The 26,074-nt window shown below is 39.5% G+C and overlaps 1 protein-coding gene across 1 annotated transcript in view; it reads left to right on the top strand.

Moving 5' to 3' along the window:
- The window catches only part of LYSMD1 (LysM domain containing 1), a 65,195-nt gene extending 42,924 nt beyond the window's left edge, over window positions 1-22,271 (top strand). Inside the window, exon 4 of the mRNA XM_053704986.1 lies at window positions 17,681-22,271. Coding sequence (XP_053560961.1) covers window positions 17,681-17,864 — 184 coding nt within the window. The 3' untranslated portion in view covers window positions 17,865-22,271. The remainder of the gene's footprint in view (window positions 1-17,680) is intronic.
- The last annotated feature ends 3,803 nt before the right edge of the window (window positions 22,272-26,074 follow it).

Below are 26,074 nucleotides of genomic sequence, written 5' to 3'. Positions count from 1 at the left end.
TTGTTTAGAATAGGAACAGCCACTAAAGTCACATTATAGTTGGTGTTAATCCAAATAAGTGTGACAATCTAACTTAATTACTCTGAATTAATATATATAAAAATTAGTGGGGGGTGTGTTATGAAATGGCTGAGTAAACTCATAAAGCAATGTAGTAGTACTCTATATACTATAGAATGCCAAAACATAATCATTACTTTTTACTTAGTTAATACTATTAATTCTTTTTAAACAGGGAATACAATTAATTACATACTTATTTATATGCAGCAGCATTAGTGCACGCACAGTGAGCTGGTGGTGTTCAAGTGTGACTTACTGTAACCCACAGTTTACCCACTTCTTGAATCTTTGCCTCTGTGTTGCCGGTCAGCCACCGACTGTCCCGCCGTGACCGTCGTCGTCTTTGGTCTGTCCCTCCCACACGTGACCCCACATGGCCTCCAATGCAACTGGCTAACTGACGCTCCCAGGCTGAGCAGGCTCCCTCCTCTATGTCACGTATGTGAGTCACTGACGTAACGACGTTCAAGCCGGGCCGGCCCGGTCCACCCTTGCAATTTCATCCAATGACAGTCAGACTTGAGCTGTGAGTGACACAGACTCAGTCTGATTGGCTTGCGGAAGGTAGCCTAGGTTGCGTTATGGCCGGAGCTGGAGGGGGGTGAATTGGACAGGACTTAGATTTAGACATACACAGTCAGAGTAACTCAGACACACACAGTCTAGTAGTGCAGCGCTAAGCGTGCCGCTCTTAGCCTATATAGAAACAGTCAGACACACAGTCAAGTAGTGCTCTTAGCCTATACTTACACATTTTTAATGATATGTAACGATCGCATAAAAAAAAAGGTTGCTAATTAATTGCTGGCACTGCTCTACTGCAGCAGCTGAACCTGGGCCAGACGAGCTGCTGGCCGGCGGCCCACCGTGTTTTTTCCCGGTATCCCGGCTGCCCAATCCGGCCCTGCCTGACCAATCGAGATGGAACTATACTACCCACTAATTCTTTGACCAAACCTCTAAGATATATTCTACCAGCAGACTCACTGAGACATTTGAACAAGTGGGCACATAAGGATCTATATTGCATAGCTGACTTCCTTGAAGGTAGAAAAATACTGACATTTACTCAACTCCGACAGAAATTAGATCCAATAGGATTACCAAGGTTTATGTTCTTGCAGATAGCATCTGCTATACACATATATATTAGCTCTCCACAGATACTAAAGGTCAAGACGACTTTTGAGAAACTTTGTAGCACCACACAAAGACAAAAACAAGCTGTGTCCCAACTGTATCTTTCTATACAAGAGAAGGATGCAATATCCAAGTCTTCCAATATCCTTCACTGGGAGAGAGATATAGAGGAGGAATTAGATTTGACTAGATGGAACAAAATGTTCCATGATTCTAGCAGAGGTCTGCTCAGTGCTGACCTGAGGGAGAATTGTATTAAAGCTATGTTCCATTGGTACCTAACTCCCCGGAAGACATCACATATGGTAAGAGGAGGTTCCAAGAACTGTTATAGGGGCTGTTCAGAAACCGATACATACTATCATATGTGGTGGGCATGCCCAAAGGTCCAGAAAGTATGGCTAGACCTCTCTGAGTTTTTATCTACCATTCTGGAGGAACAGGTGACATTATCTCCAAGGCAGGCTTTACTGAATGATAGAAATCCAAGATTTAACTCATACATAAACACATTTTTGAGAATAGTATATACAGTAACACGTATAACTATAGCTAAATATTGGAAAACAGGAGCACCAGAATGGACAGAAGTGCTAGGAAGACTTAGAAATGTTTTTCGTATGTATGAGTCAGCTGCACATATTCAAGACTCAGTGGAGTCTTTTAGTAAAATTTGGTTTTACTGGATTATGCATGACAAGCCTATATAAGATCTGAGCTAGTCTATAAGGGTAAAACCCATGTTCCCAGGGGAGGAGTAAGGGACGCTGCCCATCTGAGATTAGAAAATGTACTTGAGTATTTTTGGTGGGTATTTTATAAGTATACATCTTTTAGGAGATATTTACATATAAACAAGAGAATGAAGGCACACAGTGAACTAGTTTATTTGTGATATTTATTTTGTTTGATATTCGTTTAAACTATTATTAAAATTGGAACACTTGGGGTACATATTAGTACTCCTTAAAGTTTTATAGCTTGGTAATTACATGGTAGATAGGTAACCATACTTTGATTTAAACGCTGTATTTCCTTTATAACATGTAATGTAATATAACAAGTGTTCAATAAAAAAACAAAATTTATGCTTACCTGATAAATTTATTTCTCTTGTGGTGTATCCAGTCCACGGATTAATCCATTACTTGTGGGATATTCTCCTTCCCAACAGGTAGCTGCAAGAGGATCACCCACAGCAGAGCTGTCTATATAGCTCCTCCCCTAACTGCCACCTCCCAGTCATTCGACTGAAGACAAGCAAGAAAAAGGAGAAACTATAGGGTGCAGTGGTGACTGTAGTTTAAAAAAATAAATAACACCTGCCTTAAAATGACAGGGCGGGCCATGGACTGGATACACCACAAGAGAAATAAATTTATCAGGTAAGCATAAATTTTGTTTTCTCTTGTAAGGTGTATCCAGTCCACGGATTCATCCATTACTTGTGGGATACCAATACCAAAGCTATAGGACACGGATGAAGGGAGGGACAATGCAGGCGCTTAAACGGAGGGCACCACTGCCTGTAAGACCTTTCTCACAAAAACAGCCCCCGAAGAAGCAAAAGTATCAAATTTGTAGAATTTAGAAAAGGTATGAAGTGAAGACCAAGTCGCCGCCTTACAAATCTGTTCAACAGAAGCCTCATTTTTAAAAGCCCATGTGGAAGCTACTGCTCTAGTGGAATGAGCTGTAATTCTCTCAGGAGGCTGCTGGCCAGCAGTCTCATAAGCTAAGCGGATTATACTTTTTAGCCAAAAAGAAAGAGAAGTTGCCGAAGCCTTTTGGCCTCTCCTCTGTCCAGAGTAGACAACAAACAATGCAGATGTTTGACGGAAATCTCTAGTAGCTTGTAAATAAAACAAGCTACTAGAGCACGAAACCACGTCAAGATTGTGTAATAGATTGTGTAATAGACGTTCCTTCTTTGAAGAAGGATTAGGACACAGTGACGGAACAACAATCTTCTGATTGATATTCTTATTAGATACTACCTTAGGTAGAAAACCAGGTTTGGTACATAACACTACCTTATCTGCAGGGAAAATGAGATAAGGGGAATCACATTGTAAAGCAGATAACTCCGAAACTCTTCGAGCCGAGGAGATAGCTACTAAAAACAGAACTTTCCAAGATAAGAGCTTAATATCTATGGAATGCAAAGGTTCAAACGGAACCCCTTGAAGAACTTTAAGAACTAAATTTAAACTCCATGGCGGAGCAACGGGTTTAAACACAGGCTTGATTCTAATCAGAGCCTGACAAAACGCCTGAACATCTGGAACCTCAGCCAGACGTTTGTGCAAAAGAATAGACAGAGCAAAAATCTGTCCCTTTAAGGAACTAGCTGACAAACCCTTCTCCAATCCTTCTTGGAGAAAGGATAATATCCTAGGAATCCTGACTTTACTCCATGAGTAACCCTTGGATTCACACCAGTGAAGATATTTACACCATATCTTATGATAGATTTTCCTGGTGACAGGCTTTCGCGCCTGTATTAAGGTATCAATGACCGACTCGGAGAAACCGCGCTTTGATAAAATCAAGAGTTCAATCTCCAAGCAGTCAGACGCAGAGAAATTAGATTTGGATGGTTGAAAGGACCCTGAAGTAGAAGGTCCTGTCTCAGCGGCAGAGTCCATGGTGGAAAGGATGATATGTCCACCAGATCTGCTTACCAAGTCCTGCGTGGCCACGCAGGTGCTATCAAAATCACTGAAGCTCTCTCCTGCTTGATCTTGGCAATCAGACGAGGGAGCAGAGGAAACGGTGGAAACACATAAGCCAGGTTGAAGGACCAAGGCGCTGCTAGAGCATCTATCAGTGCTGCCTTGGGATCCCTGGACCTGGATCTGTAACAAGGAAGCTTGGCGTTCTGACGAGACGCCATGAGATCCAGTTCTGGTTTGCCCCAAAGTTGAATCAACTGTGCAAATACCTCCGGATGGAGCTCCCACTCCCTCGGATGAAAAGTCTGTCGACTTAGAAAATCCGCCTCCCAGTTCTCTACTCCTGGGATATGGATAGCTGATAGATGGCAAAAGTGAATCTCTGCCCATAGAATTATCTTTGAAACCTCCAACATTACTAGGGAACTCCTTGTTCCCCCTTGATGGTTGATGTAAGCTACAGTCGTGATGTTGTCCGACCGAAATCTGATGAACCTGACCGCAGCTAGCTGAGGCCAAGCCTGAAGAGCATTGAATATCGCTCTTAGTTCCAGAATGTTTATCGGAAGGAGTGCCTCCTCCTGAGTCCACGATCCCTGAGCCTTCAGGGAGTTCCAGAAGGCTGGCATCTGTTGTTACTATTGTCCAATCTGGCCTGTGGAAGGTCATACCTTTGGACAGATGGACCCGAGATAGCCACCAGAGAAGAGAATCCCTGGTCTCTTGATCCAGATTTAGTAGAGGGGACAAATCTGTGTAATCCCCAGTCCACTGACTGAGCATGCAGAGTTGCAGCGGTCTGAGATGTAGGCGGGCAAACGGCACTATGTCCATTGCCGCTACCATTAAGCCGATTACTTCCATACACTGAGCCACTGAAGGGCGAGAAGTAGAATAAAGAATATGGCAGGAATTTAGAAGTTTTGACAACCTGGCTTCTGTCAGGTAAATCTTCATTTCTACAGAATCTATCAGAGTTCCCAGGAAGGAAACTCTTGTGAGAGGGGATAGAGAACTCTTTTCTTCGTTCACTTTCCACCCATGAGACCTCAGGAATGCCAGAACAATGTTCGTATGGGACTTGGCAATTTGAAAATTCGACGCCTGAATCAGAATGTCGTCTAGGTAAGGGGCTACTGCTATACCCCGCGGCCTTAGGACCGCCAGAAGTGACCCCAGAACCTTCGTAAAGATTCTTGGTGCCGTAGCTAACCCAAAGGGAAGAGCTACAAACTGGTAATGCCTGTCTAGGAAGGCGAACCTGAGAAACCGATAATGATCTCTGTGTATCGGAATGTGAAGATAAGCATCCTTTAAGTCCACGGTAGTCATATATTGACCCTCCTGGATCATAGGTAGGATGGTTCGAATAGTCTCCATTTTGAAGGATGGGACCCTGAGAAATTTGTTTAGGATCTTGAGATCTAAGATTGGTCTGAAGGTTCCCTCTTTCTTGGGAACCACAAACAGATTTGAATAGAAGTCTTGCCCCTGTTCCTCCCTTGGAACTGTGTGGATCACTCCCATAACTAGGAGGTCTTGAACACAATGTAAGAATGCCTCTCTCTTTGTCTGGTTTGCAGATAATTGTGAGAGGTGAAATCTTCCTTTTGGGGAAGAAGCTTTGAAGTCCAGAAGATACCCCTGGGACACAATTTCCAACGCCCAGGGATCCTGGACATATCTTGCCCAAGCCTGGGCGAAGAGAGAAAGTCTGCCCCCTACTAGATCCGTTACCGGATCGGGGGCTGATCTTTCATGCTGTCTTAGAGGCAGCAGCAGGCTTTTTGGCCTGCCTTCCTTTGTTCCAAGCCTGGTTAGGTCTCCAGACCGGCTTGGACTGGGCAAAATTTCCCTCTTGTTTTGTACTAGAGGAAGTTGATGCTGCGCCAGTCTTGAAGTTTCTAAAGGCACGAAAATGAGTCTGTTTGGTCCTTAATTTGTTGGACCTATCCTGAGGAAGGGCGTGACCTTTTCCTCCAGTAATATCAGAAATGATCTCCTTCAGTCCGGGCCCGAATAGGGTCTGCCCCTTGAAGGGAATATTGAGAAGCTTAGACTTTGAAGTAACGTCAGCTGACCAGGATTTAAGCCATAACGCCCTACGCGCTTGAATAGCAAAACCTGAGTTCCTAGCCGTTACTTTGGTTAAATGAACAACGGCGTCAGAAACAAATGAATTGGCTAGCTTAAGAGCTTTAAGCTTGTCAAGTATATCATCCAATGGGGTTTCTACCTGTAGAGCCTCTTCTAGAGACTCAAACCAGAAGGCCGCAGCAGCAGTGACAGGGGCAATGCATGCAAGAGGCTGGAGAATAAAACCCTGTTGAATAAACATTTTCTTAAGGTAACCCTCTAATTTTTTTATCCATTGGATCTAGGAAAGCACAACTGTCCTCGACGGGGATAGTTGTACGCTTAGCTAGGGTAGAGACTGCTCCCTCCACCTTAGGGACCGTTTGCCATAAGTCCCGTGTAGCGGCATCTATGGGAAACATCTTTTTAAAAACAGGAGGGGGAGAGAACGGTACACCTGGTCTATCCCATTCCTTAGTAATAATTTCTGAAAATTTCTTAGGTATTGGAAAAACATCAGTGTAAACAGGCACTGCATAGTATTTATCCAATCTACACAATTTCTCTGGGACCATAATGGTGTCACAGTCATTCAGAGCAGCTAAAACCTCCTTGAGCAACACGCGGAGGTGTTCAAGCTTAAATTTAAATGTAGACATGTCAGAATCAGGTTGAATTATCTTCCCTGAGTCAGAAAAATCACCCACAGATAGAAGCTCTCCTTCCTCAGCTTCTGCATATTGTGAGGGGATATCAGACATAGCTACTAAAGCGTCAGAGAGCTCTGTATTTTTCCTAGCCCCAGAGCTGTCTAGCTTTCCTTGTAACCCTGGTAGTTTGGACAATACCGCTGTAAGGGTATGATCCATAACTGCCGCCATGTCTTGTAAGGTAAACGCTATGGGCACGCTTGATGTACTTGGCGCCTCTAGAGCGGGCATCCCTTGAGCGGGAGTCATAGGTTCTGACACGTGGGGAGAGTTAGTCGGCATAACTTCCCCCTTGTCAGTTTCCTCTGGTGATAAATCTTTTAAAGCCAGAATATGATCTTTATAACTTATAGTAAGATCAGTGCATTTGGTACACATTCTAAGAGGGGGTTCCACAATGGCTTCTAAATGTAATGAACAATGAGTTTCCTCTAAGTCAGACATGTTTAAACAGACTAGTAATGAGACCAGCAAGCTTGGAAAACACTTTAATAACTGTGAACAAGCAAAAAATAAAAACTGTACTGTACCTTTAACCTCTTAAGGACATATGACGGAATTTTTCCGTCATAAAACAATTGAGCAAAATGAAAGCTGTGTCCTTAAAGGGTTAAGAGAAAAAAACAATCACAGAAACTGCAAAACAGTGAAAAAGCAGTACATTTTGTGGAAATTTTTACAGTGTGTATAATAGACTGAAATAGCATTGCACCCACTTGCAAATGGATGATTAACCCCTTAATTTGAAAACCGGATCATAAAAACAATATAAACGTTTTTAAACAGACACAACCAACTGCAACAGCTCTACTGTGGCTCCTACCTGCCCATACAACGACTTTGGAAGGCACAAAAACCCTTTAGAGAGGTCCTATATGTTCAGGGGACTCCTTCAGGGAAGCTGGATGTCTCAAGCTGCAAAAACTACTGCCCAATTTAGGCGTGAAATTGGGCCCCTCCCAACCTGTACTCACAGTGAGAGGGCCTTAAAAAACTATCCCTAGGCAAAATCTAGCCAGCCATGTGGAAAAACTGGGCCCCAGAATAAAGTTTTATCACCATTTGTAATAAACGTTTATATACATCAAGCAAACGTTATAACTATTCAGTAATGAGAGTAAATAACAAAAATATTACCCTTTACAGCAAGCATGATACCAGTCGTTATTAAATCACTGTAATCAGGCTTACCATAAATAAATCAGGCACTGTCAGCATTTTCTAGCTTATCGTCTCTCTAGAAAAATTTAAAACTGCACATACCTCAGAGCAGGTAACCCTGCACGCTATTCCCCCAGCTGAAGTTACTCATCTCTTCAGTTATGTGTGAGAACAGCAGTGGATCTTAGTTACAAACCGCTAAGATCATCAAAAACCTCAGGCAGACTCTTCTTCAACTTTCTGCCTGAGGCTAAAATAGTACAACTCCGGTACCATTTGAAAATAATAAACTTTTGATTGAAGATAAACTACATTAATGCACCACATCTCTCTAGCTACTACCCTTGTCGAGAGCTGCAAGAGAATGACTGGGAGGTGGCAGTTAGGGGAGGAGCAATATAGACAGCTCTGCTGTGGGTGATCCTCTTGCAGCTCCCTGTTGGGAAGGAGAATATCCCACAAGTAATGGATGAATCTGTGGACTGGATACACCTTACAAGAGAAATCTATTTTAATTAAACACTAGATGTGTTCAGCGAGCTCCCAGTGCATTGTTGCGCTGGAATTCACTTTAATTATGTGTTTAATCACTTTGCAGTGGTTAAACACATGGTTATATGCAAGCAATAGGGCAATATAGTATAAAATTGCTCTAACATATTACAGCCCTTTAATGCAGAGCAATCATCAAGCTCCTCATCACCTCCCTTACTCTGAAGCATATAGTTGGGGTATATACTATGTATGTATGTATTTATGTATGTATATATATATATATATATATATATATATATATATATATATATATATATATATATATATATATATATACATACACACATACATTCCATTTTTGATGCAGCAGGTTTGAATGTAGAACTGCCTAAAATGCGTATAAAGTGTTATAGTAAGGTATTGGCAGTCTACAAATAACTGATAATAAAAATAACTGGGTTTTTTCTCAATTCAGTATAACTTAAACGATAATTAATTAACTTACTTTATATTTACAGTAGGTGCCTGAAGGTAAACATACAAATTTCATAAATGCACAGTTATAAACACTAAACACTAGTGTTCTAAGGATTCCTTTTTTAAACTGTTTTATGATCTGAGTATTGTGAGTGAACACCTAGCCAGACTTTTCCAACACATCATGAATAAAAGGACTTGATAAAAACAAATAATCATCTTCCTCTGAGCTGCTGCTTCTCCTCAGTTATATATTTATATATATTTCTCTTTTGTATCTTACCTATCTGCCTTAGCTCAAATTGTTCTCTTCAACTCATATTTATCACTTTCACCACCATTTACGTTGCAGTCCCAGAGACCGTAGTACAGCAGTGTGTGATGTTCACTGCCATCAGGCAAATCATTTGTGCTTGTGGGAGGTGACCCAGACGGCAGTGACTAGTTCCTATTCTGTGGAAGCCAGACTGCGTCAATTCTCTGGCTAGGAACAAGCTCCACTAAATGAAACTGTTGCATTCAGTAAATATATATTTATTTATACAGCACATTTTGTTTGGATTCATTTTATATGATAAACTATCATGTGTGCTAAACATACGGGTTGCATAATAAATATATATTTATTGAATGCAGAACATTATTTTTAGTAAGTTTAGCACACAGATGAATAGTTTTAAACACGTGACTCACTTGAAGTGGTTAATTCTTTGTGTGATGTGACATCACACAAAGAATTAACTAATTCAAGTGAGTCACAGTGAGTGCAGAGTAAGCGTTGCTGGAGGGCCCCTACCTTCCACTAACTGCATGTCATGAGGGAGTGGTGCTAACAAGCCTTGAAGCTATAACAAATGGCAACGCTCATCTACCAGAGTGCCATCCCTCTGCCTGTTTTTGTAGTAAAAATAAAGATGATGGGGTAGTGGATGCAGAGGGGAACAACTTAGACCGGTAAACTTTTGCAAAGCTAACTGCCTCTCTGCAGTGCTGCACGGTGCAGTCAGTCAGGAGGAGCTGCGCGCCAAAGAAGGAAAAATGTGAAGGGAAGGGAGGGACCGGCGCCGGACGGCTGAGCTGCACTGTGCAAAAATCTAAAAGATTAGACTTCAAGACAATAAGACTGAAGCACAGTAAAGTGGGTCAAATAATGTTTGTGCTGCATGGAAACAAACAAAAAAAATTAAATAAATAATTAAAACAAAAAACATCTTTTTTCATGTTCTGAAGTTGGGCCCTCCCTGAGTGAGGGACCTCCTGGGCCCAGTTGCAGTCACGACCTCTGCATCACAGTTAGTTCTGTCCCTGCAGAACTCATTAGCTGGGCCTGCTATGCAGTCAGTGTCACTTTTAAACTAGTTTACCCATAGGTGGCTAGTCAGTAATTTAAAAGTTGCATGCTCTAATGAACTAGAGTAAATTGGCATCAACTGTGACCTCATTCATATAGCACATTACATTTTTAAGGAATCAAAATTGAATTTGCAGCAATGTAAAAAAAAAACAATTCAACACTAAAGAAAGCTGCTGAGAAATAAATATAAATAATTACTAGTAGAGTTGTATATAAATAGAATAAAGCTGAAGTAATGTAAATAATGAATTTATTATACATGGGAAGTATATCCCCATAACACACTACAGACCATATTTATAGTGCCCTGTACCTATTTGTAGCAAGTATATGCCCATATCACACTACAGACCAGGTTTATAGTATCCTGTACCACTTTATGCCAAGTGTAAGCCCATATCACACTACAGACAAGAGTTATAGCTCCCTGTACCCCTTTATGCCAAGTATTACCCATATCACAATACAGAGCAGGTTTATAGTATCCTGTAACTCTTTATGCCAAGTTTATGCCCATATCACAGTACAGAGCAAATTTATAGTACCCTGTGTACCTCTGTATGCTAGATGTATGCCCATATGACAGTGCAGACCAGATTTGTAGTACCCACTGGGAATTAATACACTCCGGTCCACAGGGAGTGAAAGACCCAAACTAGGCAGTGATATCTTTGCCCAAATGTGTTAATGCACTGCTGCAGAGGACATCAAATAAATGTATAAGCCTCAGCTACATCATCTCTTCACTGGCACAGGCTTAGAAAAATGACTGGCACAGGCTTAGATAATAACTAACCCGGCTTGTACAACACATCAGCTGAACTGCTTTTCCCCTATAATTTACTGCTTGGCCGGGCATGCAGACTGCAAAGGTACTACAGTACATGTCTTACCTCTAGTCCTCTACCGCTGCACTGTGAGCTCTGCCTGCGGGGTTTGTAGGGGTGACGTTGAAGACGTCATGACATGGTGGGGCTCTTCAAATGCCATCCGCAGGAGCAAATTCAGTGAGCGTGATATCGGTTATATCTCTAATTTCTAACGTTATCGGTATCGGCCCAAAATATCGGCAGCACCAATTATCGGTCAACCCCTAATATATATATCAGAATATCTATTTCAAATACTTAGAACATATTCCCCTATGTGCAGAGCATTGGAATGTGAAACATTTACAGTGAATACATAGTTAAAACCTTTATTAAATATGATTTTTCATGTTTTCATCTACTTAACTGCAAAGGGCTCCAATGCACTTAAATAAATAAATATATATATATATATATATATATATATATATGTGTGTGTACATATGTATTTGTGTTTATATGTCTCTAAATACATATATATACATATAACTACATATGTACACACATATAAACATTTATATTTAGACATGTATATGTATGTATCTCTATGTTAAAGCCTTTTGCCTGCCTTTTATTTTCCCTGAGACCTCATATCTTTGAGTCCTTATAACTTTGTGCAATATTTTTTTGAATAATGTTTATTAGACGGTGTTATGAGTGTAACTGTACTTTGTAATGTATTTTTAATGTGTGTTGTGACACTTTTATTTCGCAAAACAATTAACCAGAGCTTTGAGGTCACGCTAATCTGAAGTGTGTTATAAGTAAATTTTTTTCTTTCCTAAGATATGGCGAGTCCACAACATCATCAATTACTGTTGGGAATATCACTCATGGCCAGCAGGAGGAGGCAAAGAGCACCACATCAAAGCTGTAAAGTATCACTTCCCTTCCCACAAACACCAGTCATTCTCTTTGCCTTGGTGCATGGAGGAGGTGAAGTTTTGGTGTCTGAAGAAAATTGGATTTCCTTCGCTTCAAGCAATATTTTTATCTAGTATTGAAAGCCAGAGTAGGTTTACTCTGTTCTGTTCTTCTTTCAAGGATTGGGTCTAGCCGTATTCCACGTTAATCTCTTCAGTAGGGTGGTGATGGCTTTAAAGCAGTTTGGAACTTGTGTAGTGGGCTTCACTGCGTTTTCCTAACATTTCTGCTGCCAAAATACAGAAAGCCAGAGTAGGTTTACTCTGTTCTTTCTTTTTCTACAGGTCTCTGTGAGGAGTGGCGTCCTCACACTGTGTAGACTGTCCTCCTGCCGGACGGCTAGATACAGGTAAGTGCTTTTGTCTTCTATGTATTGGGGACTTGCACTTATGAGATCCTAGCGGAGCAGCACAATTACTTGTATTTTTTTTTTTTATAAATATATATAGCCATGGTGTTACGCATCACTGTTGTTTATACATAGAGACCTTACTGGTGGTTATGTTTCAGTTTGAGAATGAAGCGCGATGTTAGAGAAAAATGTTTGCGCTTCATTCCCATGCTGATGCCGTGTCCCCGCCTCCTTCTTCTCTGAGAAGGGGAGCGGCACAATTTTAGGCTATTGTTGGGTCCGGTCATATTACCCCGCCTTTCTCTGTTGCTCCGGCGGAGATCAGAGCAGCGTTTGAATGGAAACATTCAATCTAGAAATCAGAGGGAATTTTTCTAACAGACCTGAGTTTTGAATCCTTTTGGATTGCTAGAAACGTTTATTCTAGCCTTATGTTTAATTAAATAACAGCAATTGTCCTCTAATTCATCCTTACTGTGTATGCTATAGAGTTAAATCCACTGTAAATAGTGGTAAACATCCTGGATAGGGGAGTTCAATCCAGGCTAGAATGTGTTTGGTTCCCCTTAAAATAAGTGTTATGTTTTTAAAGTAACAGTTTGGGGGTTAGAAGCTGATATAATTGTTTCAAATTATGCAATTATGTGTTTTCTTTTTTCGCTAGATCTCTTGGGATAGTGATAGAGCGTTCCCTCTGAACTCCCAGGATGATGCTGTTAAGGCAATGCCACAGTTTTCTCCTCAAACATCCCAAGCCTCAGATGGCGTCACATGCAGTGCCCTGTGGTTTCTCTCAATCTACTGGAGGAGATATTTGCCTGCAGAATTTGCTGCCCAGGTATCTTTTGCGGTATCTTTGGCATTATCTGCTTTTCCTATACTACAGGGAAATTGCAAGAGGAAAATTAGAGATTCAGATAGTAAGGTTTCTGTGCCGCCCGCTGCTACTCAGGTTGCCCTTCCTCATAGGTCTGATGAGGAGAATACGTCGGTAGCTTCTCAGGGTGAAACCTCAGATTTGGACAGTATAATTCCTTCATCTGATGATGAAGTGGTAACCTTCAGATTTATGCCTGCACACCTCATGTATTGTTAAAGGAGGTTTTGAGCTACTTTGGATGACTCCGATATCCTGTCGCTGTCAACCCTAAGATATCTAGTAAACTTAATATTTGCTAGGATTCCACTGGGGAATTTTTTCCTGTTCCAGACTGTGCAAGTGGATTTTTTTTTTTCACAGGAATGGGAGAAGTCAGGGATTCCTCATTCCCCGTCTCCTGTCTTTACCAAGATGTTTCCTGTCGTTGTCTCCATTAAATATCATTGTGCACGGTGCCTATAGTAGAAGGAGCATTTCTACTCTGGCTAAGATAATTTGATCCCTATAGAGGATAGCTGCTCCTTTAAGGATCAAGGGACTAGCTGGAGGCTTATATGGCAGTTGTTATGGCCACTGGGTCCAGCCCAGCATCCTTTTGGGTGCGATGCCTTGTCTGATCCCATTTTGGTAGAGTCTTCTTTGGAGGAGATCCAGACCAGATTTATGGCTCTTAAAGGGACACTGAACCCAATTTTTTTCTTTTGTGATTCAGGTAGAGCATGCAATTTTAAACAACTTTCTAATTTACTCCTATTATCAATTTTTCTTTGTTCTCTTGCTTTCTTTATTTGAAAAAGAAGGCATCTAAGCTATTTTTTGGTTCAGAACCATGGAAAGCACTTGTTTATTGGTAGGTGAATTTACCCGCCAATCAGCAAGAACAACACAGTATGTTTACCAAAAATGGGCCGGCATCTAAACTTATATTCTTGCATTTCAAATAAAGATACCAAGAGCATGAAAATAATTTGATAATAGGAGTAAATTAGAAAGTTGCTTAAAATTGCATGCTCTATCTGAATCACAATAGAAAAAAATTGGGTTCAGTGTCCCTTTAAGCTAGCTAATTCTTTCCTTCTGTTGCTTCCATGCAAGTTATTTGGCTGGGAGCCAAGATGTCTAGCTTCATTATACTAGCCTCAGGGCATTGTGGCTCTTGTCTTGGTTTGATTTTTACTCCAAGACCAAGCTTCTGGCGCTCCTTACAAGGGTAAGACCTTGTTTTGTCCTGGTCTGGCAGAAATGGAAAAGGGTCTTTTCTACATCTAGACTAATAGACTTAAAGGACGTCAGAGTAGAAACCTGCTGCTGAGTCTAAATCAGCATGAAGGGCTTGCCCCCAACCTGGGATTGGATAAGTGGGGGGCGGATTTCTCTGTGTTCTTTAAGCATGGATACAAGATGTCCTAGTTAGACTGTGGTAATAGTATATCAGAGTAATACCTTCCTCCCAGAGGCAGGTTCCACTTTTTATGTTTACTAGACCTAAGTGTCTCTACAAGTTTTCTCAGGGTACCGTCCTTAGAAACCATTAATTTCTGTTTTTTACTTTGGTCCAGGAGGGTCAGTTCTTAACGACCATAGACCTGAAGGATGTGTATCTTCAAGTTCCTGAGATTTGTTTTCTGACAGACTCTTACAGTTGGTGGTTTTCTCCCTTTGGCCTTGCCACGGCTCCCTTATTTTTCTCACTCTGGGCAGTGATCAGTTTTCGGGGCAATTATAGTGGGGCCCTTCCTGGACAACATTTTGGTTCAGGCACCATATTTTTAACAAACTAACTCTTATTCGGAGATCTTGTTGTCTATTCCATGTTTTCTCGGATAGAAAGCGAATCTGGAAATGAGTTCCCTTGTTCCTGCTACAGGGGTAGTTTTCTTAGGGACCCTAATATTTTCCATATCTATGATAATATTTCTGATAGAGGTCATAAAATCAAAGATTCTCTGAGTTTACTGTTCAGCCCTTAGTGGCTCAATGGATGGAGGTGATTGGTGTGATGGTCTCCTCATGGACATCTTTCCCTTGCTTGGTTCCATTTGAGAGCTCTGCAGGTTTGCATGCTACGACAATGGAACAGAGTCCATTTAAATCTTGCTCAGAGGTTAGATCTAGATCAGTCGACAAGAGTCTCTCTGCAGTGGTGGCTTTCTCAGGAGCATCTATCTCAGGGCTCATGCTTCGGAGACCTTCCTGGATAATTGTGACCACGGATGCTAGCCTGCTGCCCTGGGGAGTGGTCTGGGTTTTAAAGCCGCAAGGACTTTGGACTCAGAAAGGAGTCTGCTCTCTCCATAAACGTTTTGGAGTTGAGAGCGATATACTATGCTCTGCTGATGTGGCCTTAGTCGTCCTTTGCCCGGTTTCCCAGGTTCCAGTTGGACATTATCACCTTAGTGGCTTTTTTTCATCCACCAGGGAGGAACTTGTAATTCCTTAGCCATGAAGGAGGGAGCTCGAATTGTTCAGTGGGCAGAAGCTTACAATTGCTGTCTATCTGCCATCCATATTGGACAACTGGGAAGCAGACAGACATTTCATTCCGGGGAGTGGGTTCTCCATCCGGAGGTGTTCTCCAGGTTAACCCTCAAATGGGGGGTGCTTGAGTTGGATCTGCTGGCATTTTGGAGGAATGCCAAGCTAACAAGGTACGGTTCAAGGTCAAGAGATCTGCAGACCGCCCTGATAGTTGCTTGGCTGGTGCCTTAGGGTTTTAGTCTGGTTTTCCTGTTTCTTCCGTTTGCTCTCCTTCCACGAGTCATTGCTCTTATCAAGCAGGAGTGAGCATCGGTAAGTCTTTTAGCCTCTGAGTGGCCTCGCAGGATCTGGTCTGCAGAGCTAGTGAAGATATCATCTCTTCCACCTTGGAGGTTGCCTCTGAGGAAGGACCTACGAACACAAGATCCATTCCTTCTTCCAAATATCGTTTTCTCTGAAGCTGACTTCTTGGTGATTGAACGCTTAGTTCTATCAAAGCGTGGTTTTTCTGAGTCGGTCATTAAGACCATGTTCAGGCTCATAAGCCTGTTACTGTCAAAAGATTATCGTAAGGTATGGCGTACATACCTTTATTGGTGTGAATCCAAGGACTACTCTTGGAGTAAGGTCAGGATTCCTAGGATTTTGTCTTTTCTCCAGGAGGATCTGGAGAAAGGATTGTCAGTCAGTTCGCTGAAAGGTCAGATTTCTGCATTATCTTTTTTGTCATATAAGCTTCTGGCGGATTTGCCAGATGTTCAATCTTTTTGTCAGGCCCTGAACAAAATCAGGCCTGTGTTTCAGTCTGTTGCTTCTCTTGGAGCCTTAACCTTGTTCTTAAGGTTTTGCGGCAGGCTCAGTTTGAGCCATGGCATTCCATAGATTAGGTTATTATCTTGGAAGATTTTGTTTTAATTTTGCTTTCTCTTCTGCTCGGGGAGTTTCAGAACTCTCGGCCTTGCAGTATGGTTCACCTTAACTTATCATACATGCTGATAAGGTGGTTCTTCGTATAAAGTTGTTTTTCTTCCTATAAGTGGTTTAGGATAAAATTATTTCTCAGGAAACTGTTGTTTCTTCTCTATGTCATATTCCTTCTTCTCATAAGGACTGTTTGTTGCACAACTTAGACGTTGTGCGTGTTTGTCAGTTCTACCTTCAGGCGATAAAGGATTTTCGCCATTCCTCTGTCCTGTTTGTTTGTTTGTTTGTTTCTCAGGACGACGTGAAAGTCTGAAAGCTCCTGCTACTTTTTCTTTTTCTATGGTTGAGAAGTATAATTCGTTTGGTTCTTGAGACTGCTAGTCAGCAGCCTCCTGAGAGAATTACAGCCCATTCCATGCGGTCTGTCTCTCTTTCCTGGGCTTTAATAAATTAAGCTTCTTTGGAACAGATTTGCAAAAATGCAACTTTTCGAAATTTTACAAATATGATTTCAAGCAGTGGTGCCTTCTGTTTAGGTCTGCCTATCTTGTTCTCCCTCCCTAGTCATCTGTGTCCTCTAGCTTGGGTATTGGTTCCCAACAGTAATTGATGACGTTGTGGACTCGCCATATCTTAGGAAATAAAACACAATTTATGCTTACCTGATACATTTATTTATTTCCTGGATATGGTGAGTCCACGCCGCCGCCCTTTTTTTTATCAAGACTGATTTTTGACTAAACGTCAGGCACCTTTACACCTTTGTGTTTTTCCTTTTCCCTGCGGTCGAATGACTGGGGTTTGTGGGAAGGGAAGTGATACTTTACAGCTTTGCTGTGGTGCTCTTTGCTTCCTCCTGCTGGCCAGGAGTGATATTCCCAACAATAATTGATGACGTTGTGGACTCACCATATCTGGAAATAAATACATTTATCAGGTAAGCATAAATTTTGTTTTTTTTAAACCCTAGTAATTCTTCAGAATCTATTAAAAGCTGTATTCTGTAACTGGTGGTATCTGAGCTTCACCTTATAATACCTTCTCATTTATATTCTTACTGTTATTTTTATCATACTTTTACATTTGAATCTATGTTTTTCAGATGCCAAGAAGCAGAAACAAATGACCCCACAGGAGGCGCTGGGTACCAGGGTTCCCATACTGATTGTTCTAGAGCAGAGTCCCCAAGAACTCAACAGCGCACCCTACTGGGACCTGTCCCTCTGACCGTAACTACCCGTGCCTCCACCCTCAGGGATCATGAGGATGAAATATTTAAACTCTGACCTCAACATGCAGTGCTGATTTTTTTTTATAGCCTTTGTTTTTATTGTGATTTTTATTGTCTCTGAATGTTTACAAACTTATAAGTAATGTGATCTAGAGCCACAATGAACACGTCTACCCCCAGTTTCTCAATCTTCCTTATAACTAAAGCAGAAAAGCCTTGTTTTTATTCTAAGCTCTCATGAAAATCCGTAAATTATTTTTGGTCATATGATTTTAATATTTAATTTTTAAGAAAAGACACTTTCAATTAGCTCTTACTCTAATGCACTTTCTGAACAATTATTCTCTTTTGCACTAGGACAAAATTTAAACTTTCATGAGTTAAATAGAGTATGTAATATAAAAAACAAACAAACACATCAACTTTCTAATATACTTATATTATCAAATTGCCTATGTTCTCTTGGTATCATTTCTTGAAGAGCATACTTAGGTAGGCTCAGGAGTGTGCATGCGTTTTATGACTATTATGGCAGCAGTGTTTGCAGCAATGTATCAGTGTTATATAATACAATAATTGCTTTATATAGTGTTGAATACACTTGCAGACTCCTCAACATACATTTAAAATTGCACGCTATATCTGAATCATGAAAGATTTTCATTTTGACTTTTATATCCCTTTAATAAAAAAAGATTCTGTCAAAGCTGTTTGATTTTAAAGATTGTGGCCTTAAGGATAGAACAATGTTTTCTACATTTAAAAAAACTGGAATTCCATCTTTTAGTTGCAACACATTTAAAAAAAAAGTCTTTTATAGGACATCATTATACGATACAGAGCAGCGAATTAACTAGCTGGGTAATTAAACTGTCAATTTACTTGACAAATAAAGTGGTTAGTTTTTACTTAAAGGGGCATTAAACACAGAATTTACTTCCCCATAAATGGCCGGATTATGAGTGGAGCACTCCACTTGTAATACCAGTGCACTGGTATTATATAGAGCGCAATGCGAACGCGACCTCGCCTTCTATAGGCTCAAATGGGAGCCTTGTTCTCATGCTGTGAGACACGGTAAAGCACTTACCGCCGTGAAGGGGTGTAAGTTGCGCACTGATGGACAGCAAAGGCGCTATATATATATATATACACATATATATGTGTGTTTTTATGTGTATGTATGTATATATATATATATATGCATATACATTTATAGGAATAACACATTCCTCATAGACCGCAATGTAAAGGCACTTTTCAGTACCTTTTTCCCCCAACATCCCACACCCCCTCACTTTAACCCCTTAAAACTGCTTTGTACAGTTATATTTAAAAAAAAAATAAATAAATAACAAAAGTGAACAAAACTCTTTTTTTGGGGTGGGGCAATTGGGGGACGTTTTTAAAATTAACCTCTGACCTCTGGTTAATTTTCGGAGCGCAAATTTCTACCGCGAGCTTGCAATTGTAATCTAGCCCAAAATGTTCAATTGATGAAAATATAACAACATTGCAATATATTTGTCTTTTTTATCTTTCTTTTGTTGTAAAATAGCTGATAATTGTGCTTGTTTCACTTTCTTCTAGAAAGGTTTGAGCTTAAATTGTGTATTTAGGGACATTCCCAATACATCATTTTGATAACTTATTGTTACACACCAGAGTAGCATCCTGCAACCTGTCCTACATCTATAAACTTGTAAGAAGTACATGAAACATGTAAATATTCATCGTTTTATAGGAGCCGAAAATGACCACCAAGCTCCGCCCACCTACTCTGTGTATATTTTGGTATATTAAGGTTCAACTCGTCAATATGTTTTCCTACTCGCACACGCTGATTTGTGCATGTGCAATGTGAAATAGCTTACTTAAAAATTTTAATTGTACACTGCTAAACTGTAAGAAAACAGCTAACTTTACAAGAAGAAGGCTGTGGGCGGAGCTTGGTGGTTATTATTTAAAAGTTTCATGTACTTCTTACAAGCTTATAGATGTATAAGTAATAAAGCATAAGAATTGGGGTTAGACTGTCCCTTTAAGTATGCTGAGCAGTACACAGTGTTATATACACCTAGCCCTTATTGGCCACAAAAGCAGATATGAAGATTATGGTTATAAGAGGTGCATAAACAAAAAACTTCTAATAAATCATTTGTGGCAAATAATGTTTCTTCATAATTAGTTTGTTAATGAAAATCTATTCCCTTTGGGGAAGATCTTCAGGGCAGGAAATTAAACTAAAATAAGAAGTGAGTGCTATTGCTAGAAGCCAGCAGCAGCACAAAAAAGATTTTTTTTTTTTTTTTTTTAATTTTTGGATTTAGGATTGGCCAATTACAAAACTTAACATACTTACTGGCTGACACAGCAATGAATAAGCTAGCAAGGGCGTTGCTCAATCATTGTATAAATTTGAAGCCTTTCCCACCTGCAGAAAAGCCTTTCTGTCTTTAGAGTAACAGTTTTAATTGCATGAACAAATCAAAAAAAAATTTGTGTTGACTTGTTAAAGGGACTTCATTTATTGTATTTCTGATGAATGCAAAAAAAAAGTGTTAATTCTAATCTTCATGTGAAAAAAATGCACTTGTAAAGTGTTTATTCTTTTGATTTGCAAAACTATATACACTGTGCTTTAAAAGTTACAGCTTTAAATGTTTTTAATAAGTTATTGTGAATGCAAATCAATGCATTTTATTGATTGATTGCTAATTAAATACTATGCATATATACTAACAGCCAATAACAAGCCTGGATGGAAATAGAGAGACCTGTGCGCTTTTAAAGGCTATCTGATTCATTCTAGCGTGTTAATTTTTTCACTACTTACTGCTGAACTCAATTTAACCCTTGCCACACTGAACAACCCAGTTAGCCAATTTAGCAATGGCATTTGAACAAACCTGCCAATCACCAGCTGTGTTCAGTTCAGGAGCTGAAAATGCTTGCGTCTCCCAGGCAGAATTTTACCAATGTGCTTAACCCCTTTGTGTGGGTTAAAAGCAGAGTTCAGCAGTGAGCACTAAATTACATACACTAACAAATTAGATTAAATTGTAACATTTTTGTGCATATTTTTATTAATAGTCCTTCATGGCAGCTTACTGTAAGCAAGGCTTTTCTGAGTTCCCATATGATATATTCTCAGCAGTTATTAATATACATTTAGCATATTTATTTGTAAGGTATTTTTTCTTTTGTGGTATAAAAACTAGGGATCATCGGCAGAGTATTTTGAAATGGATAATGGACTTTGATGTTTTTAAGAAACTTTCTACAGCATTAAACCACAAGGTGGTGCAGATGCTCTCTTTGTGAAGACTATCAGATTTGTAGAAGACTTTCCTATGTACTTGAATGGCTACCGTACCGTGCACGAATTGTAAGGGAAGATAAGGTTCAGATGCTTCTAAACTGTCCACACAAGAATAACCCAGAATCATATTGAAAATAGAAATGTGTTTGTGACCTCGCTGGACACATTATTGTCACTGCTGATCTCAGTGCTTTAGGTCAAAGATGAGTCAGGTGTCTGGTTTGCTTCATTAAACAGTGGATTATCTCAGTTGCAGTTACAGTATAACAAACTGAGGACAAAAGTACAGCAAGAACTAGCCAGCAATAAAGTGATTCTCAAATTTGTGGTCTCAAGGGTTATTTGGGAAGATCTGTGTCCAACTTCAAAAGTCACCACACTCAGGAAGGTGTGGTGGTGGGTTCACTGTGTGTGTAAGTAAGTGTCTGTGTGTAAGTAAGTGTGTGTGTGTCTGAATATGGGGTGTATGTATATATATATATGTGTGTGTGTATGTGTCTATATGTGTGTCTGTGTAAGTAAGTTTATGTGTCTGTGTTTGTTTCTGTGTGTGTGTATGTGTCTGTGTTTGTTTCTGTGTGTGTATGTGTGTGTGTGTCTGTGTTTGTTTCTGTGTGTGTGTATGTGTCTGTGTTTGTTTCTGTGTGTGTGTGTGTGTATGTGTCTGTGTTTGTTTCTGTGTGTGTGTATGTGTCTGTGTTTGTTTCTGTGTGTGTGTATGTGCGTGTGTATGTGTCTGTTGATCAATTTGAACAGCTTTTACTTCATATTTCTAAAGGCAAAAAGCAACGTTTAGTTGATGATCTTTTATTATTTTATTTTTAAGTACAATGTCCCTTTAAAGGGAGATCAAAGCCAACATGTAAATTTCATAGAGAGTGCAATTTTATGTTTAGTTCTGTTATCAAGTTTGTGGACAAACATACCTAGATGTGTCTTGAGCACTACTGGGAGCTAGCTTCTGATTGGTGGTCTACACACATATGCCTCTTGTCATTGGCTCACTTTACGTATTTCGCTGGGTACCAGTAGTGCACTGTTTCTCTGGTGTTGACTTTAACTATGTGTTTAATCAATTTGCATAAATAAAACACCCAGTTTTATGTAAATGATATTGCAATAATAAAATGTACCAAGACATTAGTGGATTTTCATTTTGTAACTTTTATGCCTTTTAATAAAAGTTTTAAAGTGATAGTGATATCATAGCAGTGATATTAAAGGGATAGTCTAGTCAAAATTAAACTTTGATGATTCAGATAGAGCATGCAATTTTAAGCAACTTTCTAATTTACTCCTATTATAAATTTGTCTTCTTTCTCTTGGTGTCTTTATTAGAAAAAGCAGGAATGTAAGCATAGGAGCCGGACCATTTTTTGTTCAGCACCTGGGTAGTGCTTTCTGATTATTGTCTAAATGTAGCCACCAATCAGCAAGCGCTACCCAGGTGCTGAACCAAAAATGGGCTGGCTCCTAAGCTTACATTTAAAGTGAAGGTAAAGTTATTGGACCCATCAATCATAATTATAACCCTTTTACTAACTTACATACAGTCGCTAGTTTTTTTTTTTTAAAAAACATTATTGATTTATGTTATTTTCTCGATACATTTTTCTTACGGTTCCCTTCCGTTTCTCCTCCCATTCTCCATTTCCTGGTTTGGAATACTGTGACGTATAGAGCGGCCCCACCCGCTCTATACGTCTCTACTCTGCTCGTGCACATCGAGCATTGAATAACCGCGCATGCGCCTCATTTTCAGACTGTCATATTTGCGCATGCGTTAATAGCGGCTGCTGCTCTCTACTACGCATGCGTCAATACTTATTATGCTGCAGATAATGCAATCGTTTTTTACTTACCAATATAAAAGAAAAGAGCGATACAAATGTTTCTTATAGCTTGCCGCCTGAGTTCCTATGCTATTCCAAATATGCCCACTTGGAAAATGCTGAGTAGAAGATCTTACGCATGCGCATCTACATCCAACTGGTGATGACGAAATTTGACGGCCGCCTAACGGCCAAAGAAACCATTGGATGGCTGAACAACGTGATCGTTGTCTAAAAAAAAAAAAAATTCACGGGTTGATTTTCGGATAGCCGAATACATAACAAGAATATAAAATATCGCAGGTAATATAAAGATTAGAAAAAATTGATGAATGAAAGTTATATTTATTTTGCTGGATATATGTAATTCTTTATAATACAGCGTTTGACTTTACCTTCACTTTAAATAAAGATACAGAGAGAACAAAGAATAATTGATAACAGGAATACATTAGAACGTTGCTTAAAATTGCTTTTCCTAGCTGAATCATGAAAGTTTATTTTTGTCTAGCCTATCCCTTTAACTGCGGACTAACTGAGGTTACTAATCACAAGGGGTGGAACAAGCTTCTGCTTCTATAGTTTTATAAAATAAAATGTTACAGTGTAACTGATTAATTGCGGCCAATGACTCTATTTTAAGCAAGGAAGTATTCCTGTTTATCACTTGTGGTATTCCCATTTCTCTTATTGAAAATGATAATCTTTCTGTAAAGTAACTTCAAGCTCTTATTACCGTATTACACCTAAATGGCATAGAAAGACAGAACAAAAATCTGCATGGGTGCTTTTCAATTTTGAAAAGAACATTTTATTTTGCAATGTACTTCTATTAGCAAAAATACTTCTAGTAAAAGTTATTAACCCCACTCAAAGGGATCCAATCAGCAGCGCTAATCGTACAACTCAGATGTGCAACTTGCGCTGCTGATTGGATCAGAGGCAGTTTCCACTTGGACCAGCATTCTTCCCGGGTCCCGAGCAGCACTTCTACTATGTGTTTAACCCCTTTGCGGTTCATAGTCTTAAAATTACATTGTCTAATGAATTAGAGCATGTCATTTTGTTTACTATGACCCTTTTAACGTGTCCAATTTTGCTGTATAAGACCTGCTTTTCCCCTAGACGTAGATGACATAAATTGTCCTTTAAAGGACATTTAAACCACATAAAATCTTTAATTAAGGAAAATAAATTATTGCAGTTTTTGATGATAAATACTTCTATTCCACTTCCTTTAGAAAAGGTAGCTTAAGTTCAGGAATATGAAAGATAAAATTAAACTTTCTTGTTTCAGACAGATAATTATATTGTAAAAATCTACTTCATTATCTTTGCCTCCTTGGTTGAAATTTGCCCTTTTTCATGAGGTCATACTAAAGACTCAGGAGCGTGCACGTGTCTTGAGCATTATATGACAGCAGTGTTTGTAGCAATATTATACAAGCAACCTTTAGAGGGAGGCTGCAGCAGGAGGTGCTGAGTGACAGAAGGGAACACATAAAGCTTTGTCTTCACTTTATTTCTAGTACACACTGTGTAGATGTCTTCTTTATTAAACAGTACAGAAAGTGTTGAAAGTGGCGGTGCTGTGTCACCTCCAGGGAACCAAGCTGCCCACGGGGCTGGGAGCTGGAACCGGGGCTGGCAGCGAGCACCTGAAGGGAAGTGCTAACATTGCTTCATACTTTATCCTTTCTAATACACTTTATTAAACAGTAAATCTAGCTATACAGCTGTCATAATCACTATCTAGATTACCATTGAGTTTTACCATAGAGTAACTAAAGCTGCTGCGCTCTTAAGCTCCCTCTACAGGTTGCTCATATACATTGGTACACTCACTGCTGCCAAGTAACGTTTATGCTCTCACTCCTACACCTCATGACAAGAGTTCCAGTTTAAACCAAGAGAAATAGATACATTTAAACAAATAAGTAGATTAGAAAGTTTTTTTTTTTATTATCTCTAGTTGAATCAGAGCACAAACCTATTTACATATGTCCCTAAATTCCAAACAGTAAAGGCAGCACGGAACATGAATCTGCCAGGCTTTTCAAGAGGTGTATTCCTGAACTGTCCTTGATTTTTAAAAACTTGTAAACAATGTTAACAAAATGAAAGAGGAAAGTGTAGAATGATTTAAAAACAGTTTGCAATGCAAATACTTGAGCGCCTCTTTAATAGATCAGTCCTGCTGGTCTCCTTAGATCAGATCTTTTATCTTAAATCATACAGCATTTTCAATGCATATCACACCTGTGACATCCATCTACTGTTAGCTAACAGGAAGTATGCAAGATTCCCTAATTTGTGCTTATATCAGACTTGGCTCAAGTAAATTTATCTTTAAATCGCAAAAAAGATGCTTAAAGGGACACTAAACCCAAATGTTTTCTTTAATGATTCAGATAGAGCATATCTTTAAGTAGCTTTCTAATTTACTCCTATTATCAATTTTTCTTTATTTTTGGTTTGCTAAATGTAGCCACCAATAAGCAAGCTCTATCCAGGGTGCTGTACCTAAAATGGGACAGCTCATAAGCTTTACATTACTGCTTTTTAAATAAAGATAGAAAGAGAACAAAGAAAAATTGATAAAAGGAGTAAATTAGAAAGTTACTTTTAATCGCTTGCTCTATCTGAATCAAGAAAGAAAAAAACTTGGTTTATTGTCCCTTTAATAGATCATCATATGAGCCGGAAAAAAATCACAATATTTTTCCATATCGGGTAAGAAGTATTCCAGAAAAGCTGAGTTTGGCTGATAAAGAGGTAATTTGCAAAACATTACAGGAAGAGGAGTAGGTAGTTGGAATACTCTTTAAAGGGATAGTAAAGTCAAATATAACTTTCCTAAATAAGATAAAGCATGCAATTTCAAACTACTTTTCAATGTACTTATATTATCTAATTTGTTCTTTCGGTTTACTTTGTTAAAAAACATACCTAGGTAGGCTCAGGAGCAACAATTAGAGTTAGCTGCTGGTTGGTGGCTGCACATATACTGTATGCCTCTTGTCATTAGCTCACACAATGTGTTCAGCTAGCTCCCATTAGTGCATTACTGCCTCTTCAACACAGGATTCAAAGAGAACAAAGCAAACGTAA

This window comes from Bombina bombina, chromosome 1 (genome assembly GCF_027579735.1).
Source record: "Bombina bombina isolate aBomBom1 chromosome 1, aBomBom1.pri, whole genome shotgun sequence".
NCBI lineage: Eukaryota > Metazoa > Chordata > Amphibia > Anura > Bombinatoridae > Bombina > Bombina bombina.
This window is presented reverse-complemented; position numbering and strand designations above follow the sequence as displayed.